The 18175-nt window shown below is 36.3% G+C and overlaps 1 protein-coding gene across 3 annotated transcripts; it reads right to left on the reverse strand.

Annotated features, from left to right (window-relative positions):
- Positions 1–5022: 5022 nt before the first annotated feature.
- Positions 5023–16862, reverse strand: nsun3 (NOP2/Sun RNA methyltransferase 3). Of its 3 annotated transcripts, none has more exons than XM_084107253.1 (6): positions 16645–16862; positions 16310–16419; positions 14838–15199; positions 13081–13235; positions 10063–10184; positions 5023–7635 (listed from the first exon to the last, which is right to left on the reverse strand). In XM_084107253.1, the coding sequence occupies exons 1-6, from the start codon at positions 16762–16764 to the stop codon at positions 7368–7370; spliced, it is 1137 nt and encodes a 378-aa protein (XP_083963379.1). In that variant the 5' UTR covers positions 16765–16862; the 3' UTR covers positions 5023–7367. The 3 variants fall into 3 exon arrangements, with proteins under 3 accessions (XP_083963379.1, XP_083963380.1, XP_083963381.1); XM_084107254.1 differs by having other exon boundaries at positions 13081–13136; positions 16645–16819; XM_084107255.1 differs by lacking the exon at positions 5023–7635 and adding an exon at positions 7776–8979 and having other exon boundaries at positions 16645–16822.
- Positions 16863–18175: the final 1313 nt, after the last annotated feature.

The following is an 18175-nucleotide window of genomic DNA, read 5'->3' on the forward strand; positions in this document are numbered from 1 at the left end:
AGTCATAATTAACAACTTTTTACCTTGAGAAATATATATACAAATTGTACACTCCATTTTCAAGGTGTTAAGGGGGGAAAAATGATGTTATTTTTTACTTCATAGTTACACCATATGACATTTTTAGAAAATGTTTTTTTTTTCAAAACCATAAACTGTGATTCATGTCAGTTGACAGGCAATGTTGCTTTCTTTCACCCTATATATATATATATATATATATATATTTTTTTTTTTTAGATATATATAATATTTATATTTATATAATCTATTGCAGGAAAGCGCAGAAGCCATTGTTTGGATGGACACAGATCTTTATGGCATAATCTTTTAAGGATAATGTGACATGCTCCTCAAACATAAAGCAAACCAACACTGCGGAGAAAAACTTCTGTGTCTCTCTGTGCACCATTACCCGTGAATACACTCCCATTTGACATTTCAACGTTCTTCTGGAGAGACACTTTGAAATCTTTGCCTGTTTACCTCATAATTAGTCCCATAAGCAACAGTGCAGAATGTGTATGAAGTAATTAACAGGCGAGATGAAGTTGACTCATTACAGCTGTTTCACTTGTGCACTCTGTCTGTTATCATAGGATTCTGATACTAAAAGAGTCATACTGTAGATGTCACGTATTTAGATCTGTCGACTAGGAATGTTTGTGACTACTGGTTTCATCGTCAGTGAAAAATTGTATCTTAGTAATCGTATAAGTATCCATACATAAAGTGTAAATATTTTCATACATTTGCATAGTCACTGAAACATATGCTGTGAATGTATTATTGACGTGCAAATGTTTGACTTTTAGGTTCATGAATTATTAAATGTATTGTATTCAATTGATGGTAAATTAAATGATCTAAAACGTTATCACATTTATTTAGCATACTTAGACCATTTGACATTATGAGTTTCATTATTTTCTGTGTGATTTCTGGTGCCATATTAACAATTTTTTAAGGAGATTATAACTTTACTCAAGTCTAAACTGACTGTAAGATTTAATTAGTTCATAAATAACAACACTAATAACATTATTCAATCATTACTTAATCATTTCATCTTTATTTTAAACTGCTGTGGGACTGCTAAAAATATGACAAACGCACCATCAGCATAAATCCATTCTATTTCCACATCGTATTCCAGTTCCTCGGAAGCTCTCTCTCTGGATGGATGGATAGACAGATGGATGGATGGTTACTTACAAATACCTATAAATACTTGAGAGATCAGAATGAAAAAGAAACTCACAAGGCCTCATAACGTGATATTGTTTGCAAAATAACAAGAGTCCATTATAACTACAATAAAATGAGGCAAAAAACATCTCAGATATAAGCTATGCCTCGGTAAGCATGGGCAAACACACAGACATTGTTGGAGCTGTGAGCATATTTTCTCTATAAGCAGAGCCAGGCCAGTCATAAACAGACCCCATTAACACTGGGTACTGTGTAGCAACCCGCAGAGTTGGCTTGGTATCTGCTGTGCAGGCCAGGAAAGCAATCTGAACATCAAACAGATAGAGAGAGAGAGAGAGATATAGTTTGAGAGAGAGTTTGAGAGAGAGAGTTTGAGAGAGAGAGAGAGAGAGAGAGAGAGAGAGAAAGAGAGAGAGAGAGAGAATGAGAGCGCAAAGGGCAACACCAGATTAAATCAGATATCAGTATGGGTCGCCAGCGCTCTGTCACCCACATGAGGACATAGATGAGACGGTTCAGCTACACATGAACTGAAGTGAAACAAAAGAGCCACGTACACACTGTGCTTAATCCAGTTCCGTTATTTATAGGGGTGACAACTGCATTTTACAACTGAATTCACTCCACAAAGATTCAGGTAGTGACAACAAAATCATCATGTCTGTGTAGTTTGAACAAAACCGAAATGAACAAGAAGTTATTTGGGCGCAGTGTTGTTACTGTTACCTAAAATGAAAGGTAATACGATATTTCGATAGTCCACCATGTCATCCACATTTAGACATTCTATCTAAAAGCAAGTTTGCACCCACGTCACAACTAACTCTCATTAGAGTAATAGTAAACTGTGACTGTGTAATGCTTAACATCTGCTAAAACTTATTTTACTAACTCTAACCCTAATCTAACAGTCTACTAATACTCTACTGAGAGTTAGTTGATATGTAGTTGCAAAGTTACTAGTTTGTTTGCTTTTTCTCCTTGCTTCTGTTCGTTTTATTAAGGAGACATTTCAAAAGTTCGACAATAAAAATCATGTGAGCGAACATTGCCCTCATTGGTCAGAATATTCCAGGACTTAGCTCATAGCAGCATTTATGCATTTTAAGAAGGATGAACAAAACCTCACCATTTGTTTGAAAGCGAGACCAATTTGGTTGAACCTGAACTTTCATGCATTCAGTTTCCTCCATAAAAATCGTAATGAACAGTCGACAATTTCTCAACTCGTCACAGGTGTGCAAGTTTGTTCTGTCCTTCTCACAGTGGCATTATTAAAACAGCAGACATGGGGAGCTAGTGTAAATGTCAGTGGCTATTTTAAAGTCTTTACCCAACCAGGGCCCATTTCTCAGACCGGCAATGGACTCTGCGCGATCTTTACTGAGTATGCTTTAACGTTGCCAGTCTATCGCTCCTTGCTTTCTCCTCTTTTCCTCTCTCCCTCTGAGAGGCAATAATTCATTTCCTGCGCGAATGAGCCGCTCACTGATTTGAAAGGGCAAGCGGAGCCCAATGCAGAAAATGGAAGGGCGAAGACACCTGCCGTCCCGGCACAAACTCACACTGAGATATTTTTTTCTCCTTCCATATGCAAGCAGATCTGCTCTAAAATACATTCCAGTTTGTTTTATTGTACATACAATAGCAACAGTGCAATAATTCTATGAAGTTAACACCAGTTAATGTACCTCAGAACAGAAATTCAATTATACATTTATGTAACTTCTCTACTGATGGATAATTTTAGTGTAAATGAAAGTACCAGTTTTTTTAAGTGTAAAGATATTTCACACACACTTTTAAGGGTTCCACAGGTTACAGATAGATAGATAGATGGATAGATGGATAGATGGATGGATAGATAGATAGATAGATAGATAGATAGATAGATAGATAGATAGATAGATAGATAGATAGATAGATAGATAGATGGATAGATAGATAGATAGGTTTTGGAGGAGAAATACCCAGCCCCTAAAACCGTAAATAATTTATATGATACAACACAAAACTGTGATGTATGTAACTAAGGGGCTGTTTACACATGGCCACTTCATGCGTTTTCTCAGATGGGATAGCTATCCGATCGTGAAAGGACCAGGTGTAAATGCCCTCTGAAACACATTCGAGACGGATTTGAATCCGATCGCTCAAACCACTTCAGGAGGTGGTCTGGGCCGCATTCCAGACGAAACTGGACAAGTGTAAACGCATCTGGTTGTTGAAACCACATATGTAAATTGTACTCCTCCCAAAAATGCTAAAAAAAATAAACGTGTGAGAGCGTGTTATAGGCTATATGTCATGTTATAGCCAGATATGACGACGCTACTGGAACACGCATCACCACAGATGAGAAGCTGAGCATCTATTCTTAAGCCAACGTGCAAACTATCACAAATCAAAGTGAAAGTGAGACGCTTATCACACAATCATCATCATTAAAAGTAGAGAAACGAAATGATCTTACCAGGGCTATTATTGCTTTCTCTTATTGCGGTCTTTGATTTAGAAATTTTAGCTGATGATCAGTAAAATGCAGCTCATATCTGTTGCTTTCGGTGACGTGCACTCCATTAAATCTGCATATAGCGCGGGAATTGAAGATCGGATTTAAATCCGTTTCGCAAAAACACATTTATGTGACCAGGTGTAAATGGAATCGTTTTGGTAAATCAGATATCTATCCGATCTGAGAAAACGCATGAAGTGGCCAGGTGTAAACAGCCCCTCAAAGACTACTCAATTAACACAATTCAATATTGCCAATAAAGTCCAAGAATCAAGTATTTTACTACATAAATAACCCTGTGACTCAATGTGCAGGAAAAATAAGTAATTGAACAATATCTAGACTAATATTCATCTAAATGACCTTAAAATGCATCGCAAACCTAGACTTATGCATAGCAAATGCAAACCTAGACTTCTAGGGTTATTTTAAGCAAAACATTGGAGGGGTTAATCAAACATCATGGTATTGCCAGGCTAAGGTTTCTCATTTAATATCCAGATGAAAAAATGCTTAAAATATAGTGCATCAATTTTGCAAGCCACTTATTAAGCAATTTCAGTGAATATTTTTGTTGATAAAAGGGTGTTTCTTCAACTATGGGCACTTTTGTCCTTTGGATGTTTAGAAAAATGAAACCTGGTTCTCAGACTAAAAGTTTGATAATTATTCGAATCACAGTAGAATTTATGAACGTCATGATAATTCCCACCACAGTGTCATTTCCACCACATCTCAAATTACATAAATATAATTTACCTTTTGAAAATTTTTGGAATAAAATGACTGAAATAAGGCACAATTCGATTACACACAATAGAAACATTCCATTCAATTATATTTAACTTGATTTCCCTATTTTCTTCACATATTTTATGAATATTATATTTTACCTTTAAAAAAACTGTATTAAAGAAATTGTTTGGTGTGATAGAAACGAAGCTCTAATTGTGGGACATAATAATAATAGTAATAATAATAATAGAATTACCAATAAATATTAAAATGGTTATTTATCTCGGTTTAGAACATAGTTTTATTCATTTTATGTTATATTTTTCATATTTAAGATATGTTTGGGACAAGAATGAATCAATAAAATCTATCAAAAAAAGGGCATTTGAAAAGTGGCAAATATAAATTAAGGTAGAGAAACGTTTTAAAGACAGCTTTATAACAACAACAAAAAAAACCCTGAAATCTTCATCAGAAGCTATGTGCAAAAGAAATGTTTCACATGACGCATAAGGAATAGAACAATTGTGAATCCACGCAGAAATGATCATCCTTAAAAATGCCAGCGGAAGAAGTCAAGTTTATTTATATAGCGCTTTTCACAATACAGATTGTATCAAAGCAGCTTCACTGTATTAAATGAAAATAATACATCAATGCTTGTTTCTAGTGGAAAACGTCCACGTTTGGTAATGCTGATCAATAGTATTGTTGATTGATTAATTAAATTAAATATCCCCAAATATCCCCAACTGAGCAAGCCAAAGGCAACAGTGGCAAGGAACCGAAAAACTCCATCAGGTGACCTAATGGAGAAAAAAAAAAAAACCTTGGGAGAACCCAGACTCAGTTGGGGGCCAGTTCTCCTCTGGCGTTTATGAACTAGAGGTCGGATTTAACTGTAAAATTAAAAGTATTATATGAATGCCTGGCTGAAGAGATGCGTCTTTAATCTAGTTTTAAACTGGGAGAGCGAGTCTGAGCAACGAACAGTATCAGGAAGACTATTCCAGAGTTTTGGAGCTAAATGTGAAAATGCTCTCCCTCCTTTGGTGGATCTGGATATCCTAGGTATGATCAAAAGCCTCGAATTTAGTGATCTTAAAAGAGGCCTTTCATTACTAAATGCCTAAAGTCAGTCCTCCTAAAATAAAGATAGTCCTCCATAGCAAAGATATGGTGTCCAATGATACAAAAACAGCACAATTCATATCTTACAAATGAGCGTGGCAAGAAAAATATGAGAGGCTCAACATGTGATAGCATGTAATGGGCTCAACAGAAACATGAAATAATCATTTGAACTGAAGTTTTGGGCTGAACCTCCACGCTTTTAGGCAAAACCCTAGTAGTACATCACACAAAGAACACAATCCTCAGAGTGAATCATGGTGGTTGCAGCATCAAGTTTTGGGTTGGCTTCTCTGCGGCAAGGATTAGAAAACTCATAAAGTTAGAAGTAAAAATGGATGGAGGCACGTACAGTAGAATCCCTGAGGACAGCGTGCAGCAATCCACAAAAGCACTGAAATTTGGAAGACGATTCATCTTCCAACAGGGCAATGACCTAAAACATACCGCAACAGAGCTTGAGCAATATTGCTCCGAAAGAATGAGCAAAGATTCCATTATCAAGATGTGCAATACCGACTTGGAGGCTACGGAGGCTGACAACCGTAATCCTGCCAGAGGTGATCCAACCAGGTTCAATCTTTGGGGGAGTGAATACTTGTATATTCAAATGCAGTTATAGTTAAATAACCCATCTAAGGTGCAGTTTATGTATAGCTGAAATAACAACAAGCATTGATGACCTCTTAGGATAATGTTGTTAATGCATAACCCTGTGTACTCTGCTGAAGTCTTTTTCATAAAAATAAAGCTACAATGCTGCTGTTATAGCACTCATAGACTGTTCCTTAAATCTATACACCTTGTCTAAGAGCCGAGGTGCATGCAATCTCATTTTCATATATCATATTAATGGTAAACATTCAAGATGTGCTCTTCCATGATTCAGGAAAACTCTTAAGTTTTATTAGACGCAATTTGTCATTGAGCTCAAAGGCTGACAACAGCGAAACCTCCTCAAGCAGTTCAGCTGAGACGTTTAAAACACTTATGCAAAAGAGAAGAGACCTGAGCCCGCATTCATTACTCAAAACCTTGTTCATGTGTTGCGTTCTGAGATTTCAAAACAGCCTTCACTTGCGAGAGATCATGTTAAGTGGTGCTTCGGCTGGAGGGTCGCCAGCGATTAACATTTCTGCCTAACCGGTGCTGTTTTTTGCCTTTGCCGTGGCATGAAGAAAATCAAAGTTCAGATGTAAGTTCCCTCAGATACAGTATACATGACCTTGCAAAAATACTTTTCTTTTGGAAATGAATACTTTAATTCTGCAAGGATGCATTAAATTGATCAAACGTATCAGTAAAGACTTTTACATTGACGCAAACAATTTCTATTTCTAATAAATGCAGTTCTTTAGAAATTTCTATTCATTAAGGAATCCTGAAAGACAATGTATAATGGCTTCCAAATTAAGCAGCACAACGTTGATAGGAAATTAGAATGATTTCTGAAGGATCATGTGAAGACTGGAATAATGATGCTGAAAATTCAGCTTCCATCAAAAGAAATAAATTACTATAATAAAACAGAAAAGTTACTTTAAATTGTAATAATACTTCACATTATTAGTTTTTACTGTATTTTGAAATGTGGAAAATAATAATAAATAAAAATAAAATTAAACTATTCTCCAACATTTATTATTTATTTATGTATTGTTTGTTTAGTGAAGAGGGCTAGGATAGACAGTCATGACTCAGACCCATGTGAACACCCCAGCTCTGATGTGTTAAAAGTACAACTGCATGCTGCACCATGGCCCTAAGTACGTTTTTAATATATTCTCCGTAATCGAGAAACATACATAGGTCCCCAAGTTTTACCCTTTTGCGGGATCACTAACTGTCCCACTGAAGGATGGAGGTGGGCAAAGTAGAAATTATCAGATAGAGAGTCAATTAACTGTTGCTCCAGGTCCAGAAGCTCCACCCCTGGATAAGACGCAAGGACCGCCTCCACAACTGATTGGTTCTCGGCTCGTGATATGGTGCAAGTGGAGTAGACAACCACTCCTCCAGGACGCACTGCTGCTAGTGCCGAACTGAAAAACAATAAAAACCACAACCAGCCAACCATTATTTCTAAAACTATGTTAGTAAAAGCAGTGGTGTTATTGTTAACTACAACTAAAACTATTAAGGCGAGACACGGCAGGCAAAAACATCGTTTTTTTTTTTTTTTACTGGTGAATTTTGAGATTTTTGGATATTTGTCTTCAATAACATGTCTTCTTTCAGACTTATGGTGAAAAAATGTCCGAAATACACATTTAGGTCTTTATTTTACTACACTTTCTCATAAATTCAACAAAAGTTGGCGTTCTTAATCAACATGCTGCTCCGCGATCGCTGTCTGCTCCGTCATCACATGCACCGCTGGATAGCTCTCTCTCTGCTGTACAATGCTGTCGGATCCAAATATGGTCATTTCCTTTTTATCAGCAACCAATCGTGAAAGTAAAAGGGCTGAATGCGCAATCTCATTGGCTGATGATAAATCTTTAAAGCCCGTTTTCTCAAAATGACTTTTCTCTCATACTCCAAGTCCGAAATCTCCACTTCAGTAGCACCTATATACACCAAACTTTCCAGTCTTGTACCTAGTTATATTATAAAGACATTTACAGAGGGATTTGTAAATATATTATTCCTAGCCTGATTTATATAACATTTTATTCCAAAAAACATGGTGAAAATCATTTTTTTAAGGCTATTGACAGTATATTCTGATTTACAGGATAACAAAAGTAGATATCCATAAATTCCTCTGTAATTTTTTTCCCATCTAATATGTGAACACAATGAAAAAATAATTTTTAACCTGGCTTTATCCAATACTCAGATTTATATACTGCCTAACTTGCATATTTAAACATTAAATTACAGAAAACTTGTAATACATTTTTTTTCTCATCTTAATGTAGGTAATCAACTGGGAAAGTTTCATGGTGATATCTGCTAGTTAAAATTTTTACCCTATTCACCTGTAGTGTCTCGCCTTAAAAAACATTTTCATTCATTGAAATAAAGCTGAGATAAAACAATATAACTATTACATGAAAAACTTAAACTTAAAACTGAAATTAAATGTTTAAAGTCCCCCTTTTATGCTTTTTTGGATATTACCTTTCATTTAGTGAGTTATTTAGCTGTTTTTGAATTTAAAATGTGTGTAAAGTTTCAAAGATCAAAGTGCATGAAGTTTGTGACAAATTTGCATAATTCCAGCCTATGGTCTTCATAGCACATAGCACATTTCTGCGCTGTGAAAGCAAATCCTCTTTTCATAGACTTCCAAAAGGATGAGGACTCTGGCTCAAATTGATTCAGTAAAACCAACGCCTCTTCTAGTCACTGTGTATCAAGTGCCAAGGAAGCCTCCGGAGCTGAAATTCAGATAAGGTAATGGCGGTTTCATTTCTGACACACGTTGTAAGTGGTAGACCAATCACAAACACACTGGGCCATCTAACCAATCAGAGCAGAGTAAGCTTTCAGAAAGTATTTTATCAAACTGTTATCAAAATTAACTGTAACTGTTTATCAAACTTTACCTTTATCAAACTGTTTCATTCACTGTAAGAAAAGAGGTGATTCTGCAATGTATATTATGAAAAAAAATAAAGTGTTTTTTGACATTGGATACATGTAAACTGTTGCAGGAGACTTAAATACCACTGGAAAACAAATTAATAACCTTTGAACCGTTCTTTATGCACTAAAACAAAAAATAACTAAATTACTCAAATTAAAATGTACAAATAAAAGCTAATTCAAAATATTAATAAACACTACAATAGTATATACATAATACTAAAGTAATACTGAGAAAAAATGGCTTGAAACTCTTTCAACAAAGAGGTGCTTCAGGTGCTTAACCTTCAGAAAATGAAGTCAACCCCAGGAGCTTAAAATTATTATTTAAGCCATTTTATTTTCATTATATGAGGTCTGCGATATTTGGAACGCTGTTACGATTTTGTCATTTTCTAGCAATAAACTAAAATATAAAAAAATTATATAACTTTACATATTATTTCTCATATTCATATTTTCAATATTAAATCATTTATTATTTGCAAAAAGTCTGAAAATGCAATGAGATGATATAAAAACATTCTTCCTGCCATACTGTTGGAAGGATACAAATGTTATCACCATGACAAAAATTGAATTTTTTTTGTACAAATTAGAAAACCATGCAACAGCAGGGTCGTGAATTAAATTTCGTACACATAAATAATGCTTTTGGTCATTAAATTTAGTTTACAAATAGGCTTTTTAAACCGTTCGTGTCAAAATTATGCCTTTATTGTTGTACGATTTTAAATTTTACATAATATCGAAAAAGTCAAGAACTTTGCTCAGATGAAACAGAAACAAGAAAAATAATGAAGCACCTTTGTTTAGCCTTGTCTACTTGCCCACATATGTGTGTGTGTGTGTGTGTTCCCGTGATGGATATTTACCAGAGCAGCTCCTTCTGTATGAGTGGTAGTTGAGTTCTCTCCTTCAGCCACATTTCCCCTTGGTGGGTATCAGGGGTATAAAGCCAACTCCGGTCATTAGAGCACGGGGCATCAACAAGCACCTGACACACATGGACGGAGCAACGCACACAGAAAAACACACATCAGAGAACAGGTTTTAACTCCGCAGGGAGGAAAAAAACAGTGTACGAGACTGAAGGGGAATATTTCATGTTCACCTGGGGGATGGCGAACATAACACAAAGAGGAAAGCAGAAGGACAGCAGGGACCTGCCGGTATCAGCCTCATTAGCTCTTTAAAAGAACCAACACACTCCCACCGTCCTCTGTGAGACCGGCTGGGCAAATGAGAGAGTGAGAGGTATAGTGGAAACACCACACACACACCTGGGGCCAATAATCTCAAATCGCACCTGAGCTAGAATCTTCTACAGTGGTTAAACAAACAACTAACGCAAGCGGCAAGAATCTCCCTGAAAGATTCAGATGAGCAATAGACAGGACTGAATGAAAAAATTATCCAAACCTCTCTTTCTCTCTGGAAATCCTGTGGCCCCATACCCACCAAAACCCCTCGTTCCTTGCTCTAGCTAAGCTCATCTTTCTCGGCTTCCTTTGAGACTGCTCTCTCCTCATTAGAACTGGCTGAAACTGCAGTCAAGCTGACAATTGAGCCCCACTGTTTTTCTCCCTGCCAGCTTTGTATTAGAGCCTCTTAATTCCCTCTTTTAGCTCTGCTGCCTGTCTGGCTAAGAGAATGCCGGGGGGCACTCTGGAGACCGACGTCACTAAAGGACATGATGGTGTGGAAAGACCCCCGCGGGCCTGACAATGTGATCTAGGAACGGCTGCATTTTTAAGAGGAAGAGCCGAACCTGTTACCCTCATCTAAGTGCCAGCACTGATAAAGTGATTTGATTATGGGCGTCACGTCAGAGACCTATTCTTTTGTCACTTCGGGACAGGAGGTTTCATTACCACAGCTTGAACGCGTACCTGTGTCCACTCTATCGAGGGTCCCGGGGATCTTAAGCATCTGTCCAATGTGAATGGAGGTCAGTGAGAGTAAAAACAAAACAAAGAAACAACACTGCCACCTTCTGGTTGGATCGGTGTATCACAGCCATGTACTTCTACAATTCACTGCATCTGAAATGAAAGCTTGTGGCAGTAAAACCCCAACAACTTTTATTCCTTTTCACACAAATTATGATTACAGCAGCAGATTACTGATTATTAAAGACTTACTTTCCTGCGGTTCCTTGCACAATACTTACAATACAATGTTATGACCTCAAAACACTTTTAAAGGTGCTGTATGTAAGTTTTTGACTGTCAAAAATACCATAATATGTTTGCAGATATTTAGGAATTGAAATGTGCGTTCCGTTTCGGAATGTCTGTTTTTGTTTTGGTCTGTGCGATACCCGCACGTTGCCAATTTACCCAATAGTATTTCGCCACCACAGGTTGCCAGTTGGCGGAAAACACAGCTTATTGCAGCCATGGAAGCCAGCGAACAAACTGGGTCAGAGATCGCAGATTCTACCTGACCTAAAAAGCCTCCGCACTCATCGAAAAATCTCTATGAACGGGAGCATTAAAACGCATTATTACACGGCTCTGTGGAATGCTTGATTCTGATTGGTCAATCGCGTCATCCAGTGGGATGTTATTCCTTGATAACAACCGATGAAAACAGATAACACAGGCTCATCCGGGTTACTGAAGTCAGCAGCGCTATACGCTTGCTAGGAACGTTTTTTCTTCGTGGAAGTTTTGCTTTTGATGAGCTAATAAAATATTAAAACAATATTTTGTGTACAGTTATTTAATTATGCCATCCAGTATCATGGCCTTGCTCTCTCGTTTCATACAAACACAGCTGCTGCCATTTCGTGAAACACGAGACAAAATAAAAAAAATATTTTAGAAGCAAGCTAAAATAGCATGGTAGCTACAGCAAATACATTTATATCTCTAGTTTTCTTTTGTTAACACTATCGGTTAAGTTTAGGGTAGGGTTTAATGTCGGTGGTACGTTATTTTCAAACGCAATAGAGCATTAACCTTTTAGCGCAACTCACCAGACATTTAATTTCTGAACTGCTGTGATACGTACAACATCCAACATCATAAAACAATGCCAGATCCACGTTCATCAGTATCGGATAAAGCTGAACATGTTTTTAGCGCCAGCCGCTGAACATTTCACTTTGAAAGTGACGTGAAACATGCAAGAAGCAGAGTAATACCATTTTGTAGAAATGTGGCCACAGGGATGTTTTTTCAGTGAGCCAGTTAAAAAAATAAAAAATTAACTTCTCCTAACATCGCAGCCACCCTGAGCCCTTTTCATTTAAAACCATCACGACACCTCCTGTCGCATTGTGTATTCGTTTACCTTTCTGCTCAGTGGCCCGACTCTTCTCTCACCGCCAGAAGAGGATAATACTGAGTCAGCAGTATCTGGGAACCTTAAAAGCTCCATATTCACTGCTTGATTGGCATGTTTGGTCTGGAGGGCTGCTAGCGACCTGCCTAGTGTCTCGTCACCCCATGATGAGTGGGGAAAAAATGCGTACATATGCAGCTTTGCCTTCAAATGACTGAGTGTGCAGAAAACCTCTATTCCACCTGGCAGCTTTTTTGGTTGCTTTGAGATAGAAAGTAAGGGCTTGCACTAAGTGTTACGCCAACTGTGATAAATGAGGGAGTTTGGAGGCATCATCGGTACTCATGTGAGAGTGTCACTCTGACATTCACAAATAAGCAGGTTTCTTTTCCCCAAACACTTGGATGGATGACATTCAGGGGAGGTTAATTCAGTGCATTTAGCTTCTGCAGTTCAAAGAATCTTACAAATGTACTCTCTCCACTGGAGAAGTCATTTGAGGATTCGTTCAGGGTAAAAAACAGTGCTTAAAATAGCGAAATGATGGCTTAAGTGTTGTAGTTTTAATGGCTGTGGCAGATGAGCAGAGGTGAGAGTGGTACCTTGTCGTAAGCCCCTGGCCGCACGCTCCCAATGCTCCGGCCGTCCAGGTGAGTCACTGAAAGCAGATGTCGTAGTGTAGGAGGAAAATATGATTCCAGAGTCTTCAGTAGCCAATCATGTCTGTGCCTATCCAGCTCATTACAGTGCAAGAGACCTGGGAGTTAACCAAAATATAATTGTAGGGTACAACAAAGTCATTTACATTTAAATGGGTCATTTAATGAAAAATTATATTTTAAATTAGAAGTTCTATGTACTACATAAATGTGCTGTAAGTTTCAGTTCTGAACAACCAAGCCTAAACATAAAATACACTACTGTCTGGAGTTGTATGTAAGTATGGGTATGATTTGTTTTGTTATTTTTTTTTTTTTTTATAAGTCTCTTACGCTAACCAAGGCTGCATTTATTTGATCACAAATACAGTAAAAAGTAATATTGTGAAATTTTATTTCAATTTAAAATAACTTTTTTTTCTACTTTAATATTATTTTTTTAAATGATTTAAAATGAATCATTTTAAAAATGTAATTTTATCACTGTGACGGCAAAGCTACATGTTTAGCATCGTTACTCCAGTCTTCAATGTCACATAATCTTTCAGAAATAATTTGAATATGCTGATTTGGTGCTCAGTAAACATTTCTTGTTATCACAGCTGAAAACAGTTGTGCTGTTCAATATTTTTGTGTAAACTTCTACTGACTATAAGTAACTTTGCAAGTACATGTCAACTTATTCTACTAACCATAACCCTAACCTAACCGTCTACTAATAATACTCTAATGAGAGTTAGTTGACTTGTAGTTGCAAATTAATGAGAATTAGTTGCAAAGTTACTTCTAGTTAGTGGAATCTACTAAATAAAGTGTAACCTAAAATTGTATAAATTATTCCACTAGAATACACTTGGAATCTCTTGTTTCTCTGCTCATATCCTCCCTTATGTCTCTCTCTCTCTATTTTCACAGAGATGGTTTAAAACTTTACCCCCACTTTCTTCACTTCTAATTCCTGTTGGCATCGTTTACTTCAAGAATGATTCAAAATTTGAAAAGGCAACAGACCAGGCCACTTATTTTTCTTATTTTAACATTTTGTATTATCTGTGCTTTTAAAATGTACACTACACTATTGATAAAAATGTTTTTTTTTTTAAAAGAAATGAATATACTTATATTCAGCAAAGATGCTTAAATTGATAAAAAAAAAAAGACTAATATTAATTTACAAATAAAGCTGTTCTTCTGATCTTTGTATAAAAATATAAATAAATAAAAAGTTCGACAAAAATATTAAGCAGCACAACTGTTTTTAACATTGATGATAATAATAATAATAAATGTTTCTTGAGCAGCAAATCAACATATAAGAATGATTTCTGAATGATCATGTGACACTGAAGACTGGAGTAATGATGAAAACTCAGCTTTGCCAACAAAGGAATAATATATATATATATATATATATATATATATATATATATATATATATATATATATATATATATATATAACAGTTACTTTAAATTGTAATAGTATTTTACAATATTGCTGATTTTACTGTATATTAAATCAACAAAATCCAGCATTGGTGAGCATAAGATACAATTTTCAAAAAACTTCCCAACCCCAAACTTTTGAAATGACACTACATGGTGTATCATTAGGTATGTTCCAGTCAGAGATCATTTCACATATATTAGTCCTGGCCCTGGCTATGGCTAACCTGACTCTAGACTAGGTTTGTAACTTACCAGGAGTGGCTGTCTGTAATATGGCCAGACTTTTCCCCCCAGGAGCTGCACAGAGATCAAGCACATTTTCTCCTTCCTTCACATTCAAAGTCAGTACTGGGAGAAGAGAAGCTGCATTCAGGAGGTAGTACTGCTTTAACCAGCCTGGGTGGTGGCCTTGGGTGGGAATACGCACTGGATCCCGATGAATAAAACACTGCAGGGGGATGTGTGCCGTATGGGACTTGGATTCAGGATGTGCCGTCTGTGGAAGGAGGTTTGTGTATCCAAGAGCTGTGAGACACTGCTTGAGGTCTGTAAGGTCACTGAAGCGATTAAGCAGGACACCGTATTGCCATGAGAGTGGATTCAGAAGCACATCCCTGAAGACATCAAACATTTATGTGGGCTAAATTCAGAGATTGTTTAATATAATGCGCTTCTGTAAAATCAGGTAAAATCTTACATTTCCAGAAAGCTAATACTTACAACAACAACAAAAAAGTACTGTGAAAGTATCATGGTTTGGTAACACTTTACAATACGGTCTCATTTGGGTCCTGTTTTTTTATAATATATATTAAAAAAAAATCACTTTATCTTAAAAAAATAAAAAATAAATCCTAAGTTGTGGAAAGAGGCCATAGTTGCCTGTTACAGTAGGGATGACAAGTTATCCTAAGGCTCTAAATGATTTTAGACCTGTTGCTCTGACATCATTGGTGATTAAATGTTTCGAGAAATTTGTCAGGGATGAATTTTTAGTCTTTTAGTTCAGTTGGAGTTAGCTTACCAGGCCAGAAGGGGAGTTGATGATGCCTCATCTACCCTGTTAAATATGATTATGAAACATCTGGAGGGAAGTAAACCCATGTTAGATTGCTCTGTGTAGATTTTTCTTCAGCTTTTAATACTATCCATGTCATAAAGAAACTTATTTCAGAATTTAAATTAGAATTTAAGATATTGGGGTGGTAATCAGATATTGCTGATGATACTGTTATTGTTAGTTTGCTGACTAAGGATGAGAATTGTCATGGCCCAGCGGTGAATGATTTTATGACATGGTGTGGCGGTGCCTTTTTGCAAGTAAATGTAAAAAAGACCAGAGATATGGTAATTGATTTTAGAGTCCTTTGGTTTCTTGACCAACAAGAGTGAAAGATCAAATGGTGGAATGGGCTAGCTGTTACAAGTACCTTGGGCTTATCATTGATAATAATTTGCGTTTTGATACTCATGTATCAAAGTAAATGTTAGGATTAACATTAACTAAGATTAATAAAATGCTTTAGAAATATTGTTCATTGTTAGTTAACAAATGAAACCTTATTGTGAAGTGTCACCCATGGTTTTAAATGTAAAACCATAACACCCTTCCCATAATAAATGTAATACCATAACCTAGTAAGTGAAAGCATGCTAAAAATGAAGAATGAAAACGTTTTTACAGTATTTTAGAAAATGATTCTTTTGAAAAATCCTATGCCCACCTTGAACTACGCCACTGCTCTCCAAGCTCTTCACTGTACTGTGCATCAAAATGCTTCAGTACAGTCTTACAGACTTGCCTCCGAGGTGCAGATTTACACTGTGCTGCAAGCTAATGATGTGAACAATTATTTAACCATATTTAAATAATTATAATTTATATATATATATATATATATATATATATATATATATATATATATATATATATTAATAAGAATGATTATAATAAGATATCTTATAATTGATACACATAAAACACATAATAAAGTGTTGCCAGTGTTTTTATGTAGTAATATAACCATAGACATCTACCCTCGGTGTTTAGTCCGCTCACCGTATTAGTGACTGTGCAATGACCATGAGACGAGGCGATTAGAATATACTTAAAATACTTCAGAGCGAGAAGAGGACTGCTCGAAAATCCCTTTATACAGCATAATTTCGGAGAAAACATCGATGTTTGTATATCGGTTTTTTTAAAGAATGTGTTGTCCGTCTTCTGACCGTGTTCCCCCAGAAACGTGGATTATGATATTAGTTCCGTGTTTCTGTGTTCACAGGTAGCTTTCGTTCCGCGTCAGGTCATTTGCAGCACTGCTAATACTACTTTCTGGTCCGATGCATTGCGAACAGCCCCAACAAACACCACCGCACTGGTCCAACAAAACCCAACAACTGGTGAAAGTGTTGTGAAATAAAGTCCGTACACTTTATTTGGTTACACTTTATTGTGTGCCCTTGTTACAATGTAATTATACAAATACGTGCACTGTAAAAAATAAAGGTTACGGTGTCATTGTTGCAGTCAGAGGTGGACGAAGTACACAACTTCCTTACAGATACTACTGGTCAAATATTACTCCGTTACAAGTAAAAGTTGTAAAGACCTATTTTTACTTAATAAGTAAAAGTACAGAAGTACTCGTTTTTAAAAATACTTAAGTATCAAAAGTAAAAAGTAAATGTCAATGCATTGTTTTATTATTGTTGCATTGTTGTATGTAATACTTAAAGTACCGTATGCCTCTGAATCTACGCCTGCCTACCTACCCTCATATCAATATCGAATTTATTTCTAGAACACAGTTCCAGTGGTGGGATTGAATGTGAGATTGAATGTAAGATTGAATAAGTGCACTCAATAACGTCCACAATGGTTTCGGACACCCAAATGGCTGTTCCCTCAAATATTGCCCTATTTAAAGTTTTTTGGCTTTTAGTATGAATATGTTAGCCTTACTGTTATCTATAAGCTAGTGTGCTCCAAAAAAGCGACAAAAGTCAACATTTAGAAGACCAAACCCAACGCTGAAAATGAAAATCAGGTTTATGTCAGAATCCAATGTCAGATTGTCGTCGATCTCCAACGTTGGACAGACGTTGTATTGTGGTTGAAAATGAAAATCGGGTTGACGTCAGAAACCAACATCAGTCGGGTTCTGACGTCAACCTGACTTTTATTTTCAATCAATATCCAACGTCAATCTGACGTCGGGTTCTGATGTCAATCAGATGCAGGGTTCTGACGTCAACCCGACTTTCATTTTCAACCAAAATGCAACCCCTGCAACCAAAATCATCCACTGACTGATGTTACTTTCTACTCAAGGACCTTGACAGAATTGTAGTGGAGTAAAAAGTACAATATTTATCTTTCAAATGTAGTGAAGTTAAAGTAAAAAGTTTCCAGAAAAAATAATACTCAAGTAAAGTACAGATACTCAAAAAGTGTACTTAAGTAGCCTACAGTACTCAAGTAAATGTACTTTGTTACTGTCCACCTCTGGTTGCAGTGTAATTATATATTTAAGTACTGACTAATATTATGCATGTACTTATTATAGAGTTAGGGTAGGATTAGGTTT

This window comes from Abramis brama (assembly GCF_963993115.1).
Source record: "Abramis brama genome assembly, chromosome: 2".
Lineage (NCBI taxonomy): Eukaryota > Metazoa > Chordata > Actinopteri > Cypriniformes > Leuciscidae > Abramis > Abramis brama.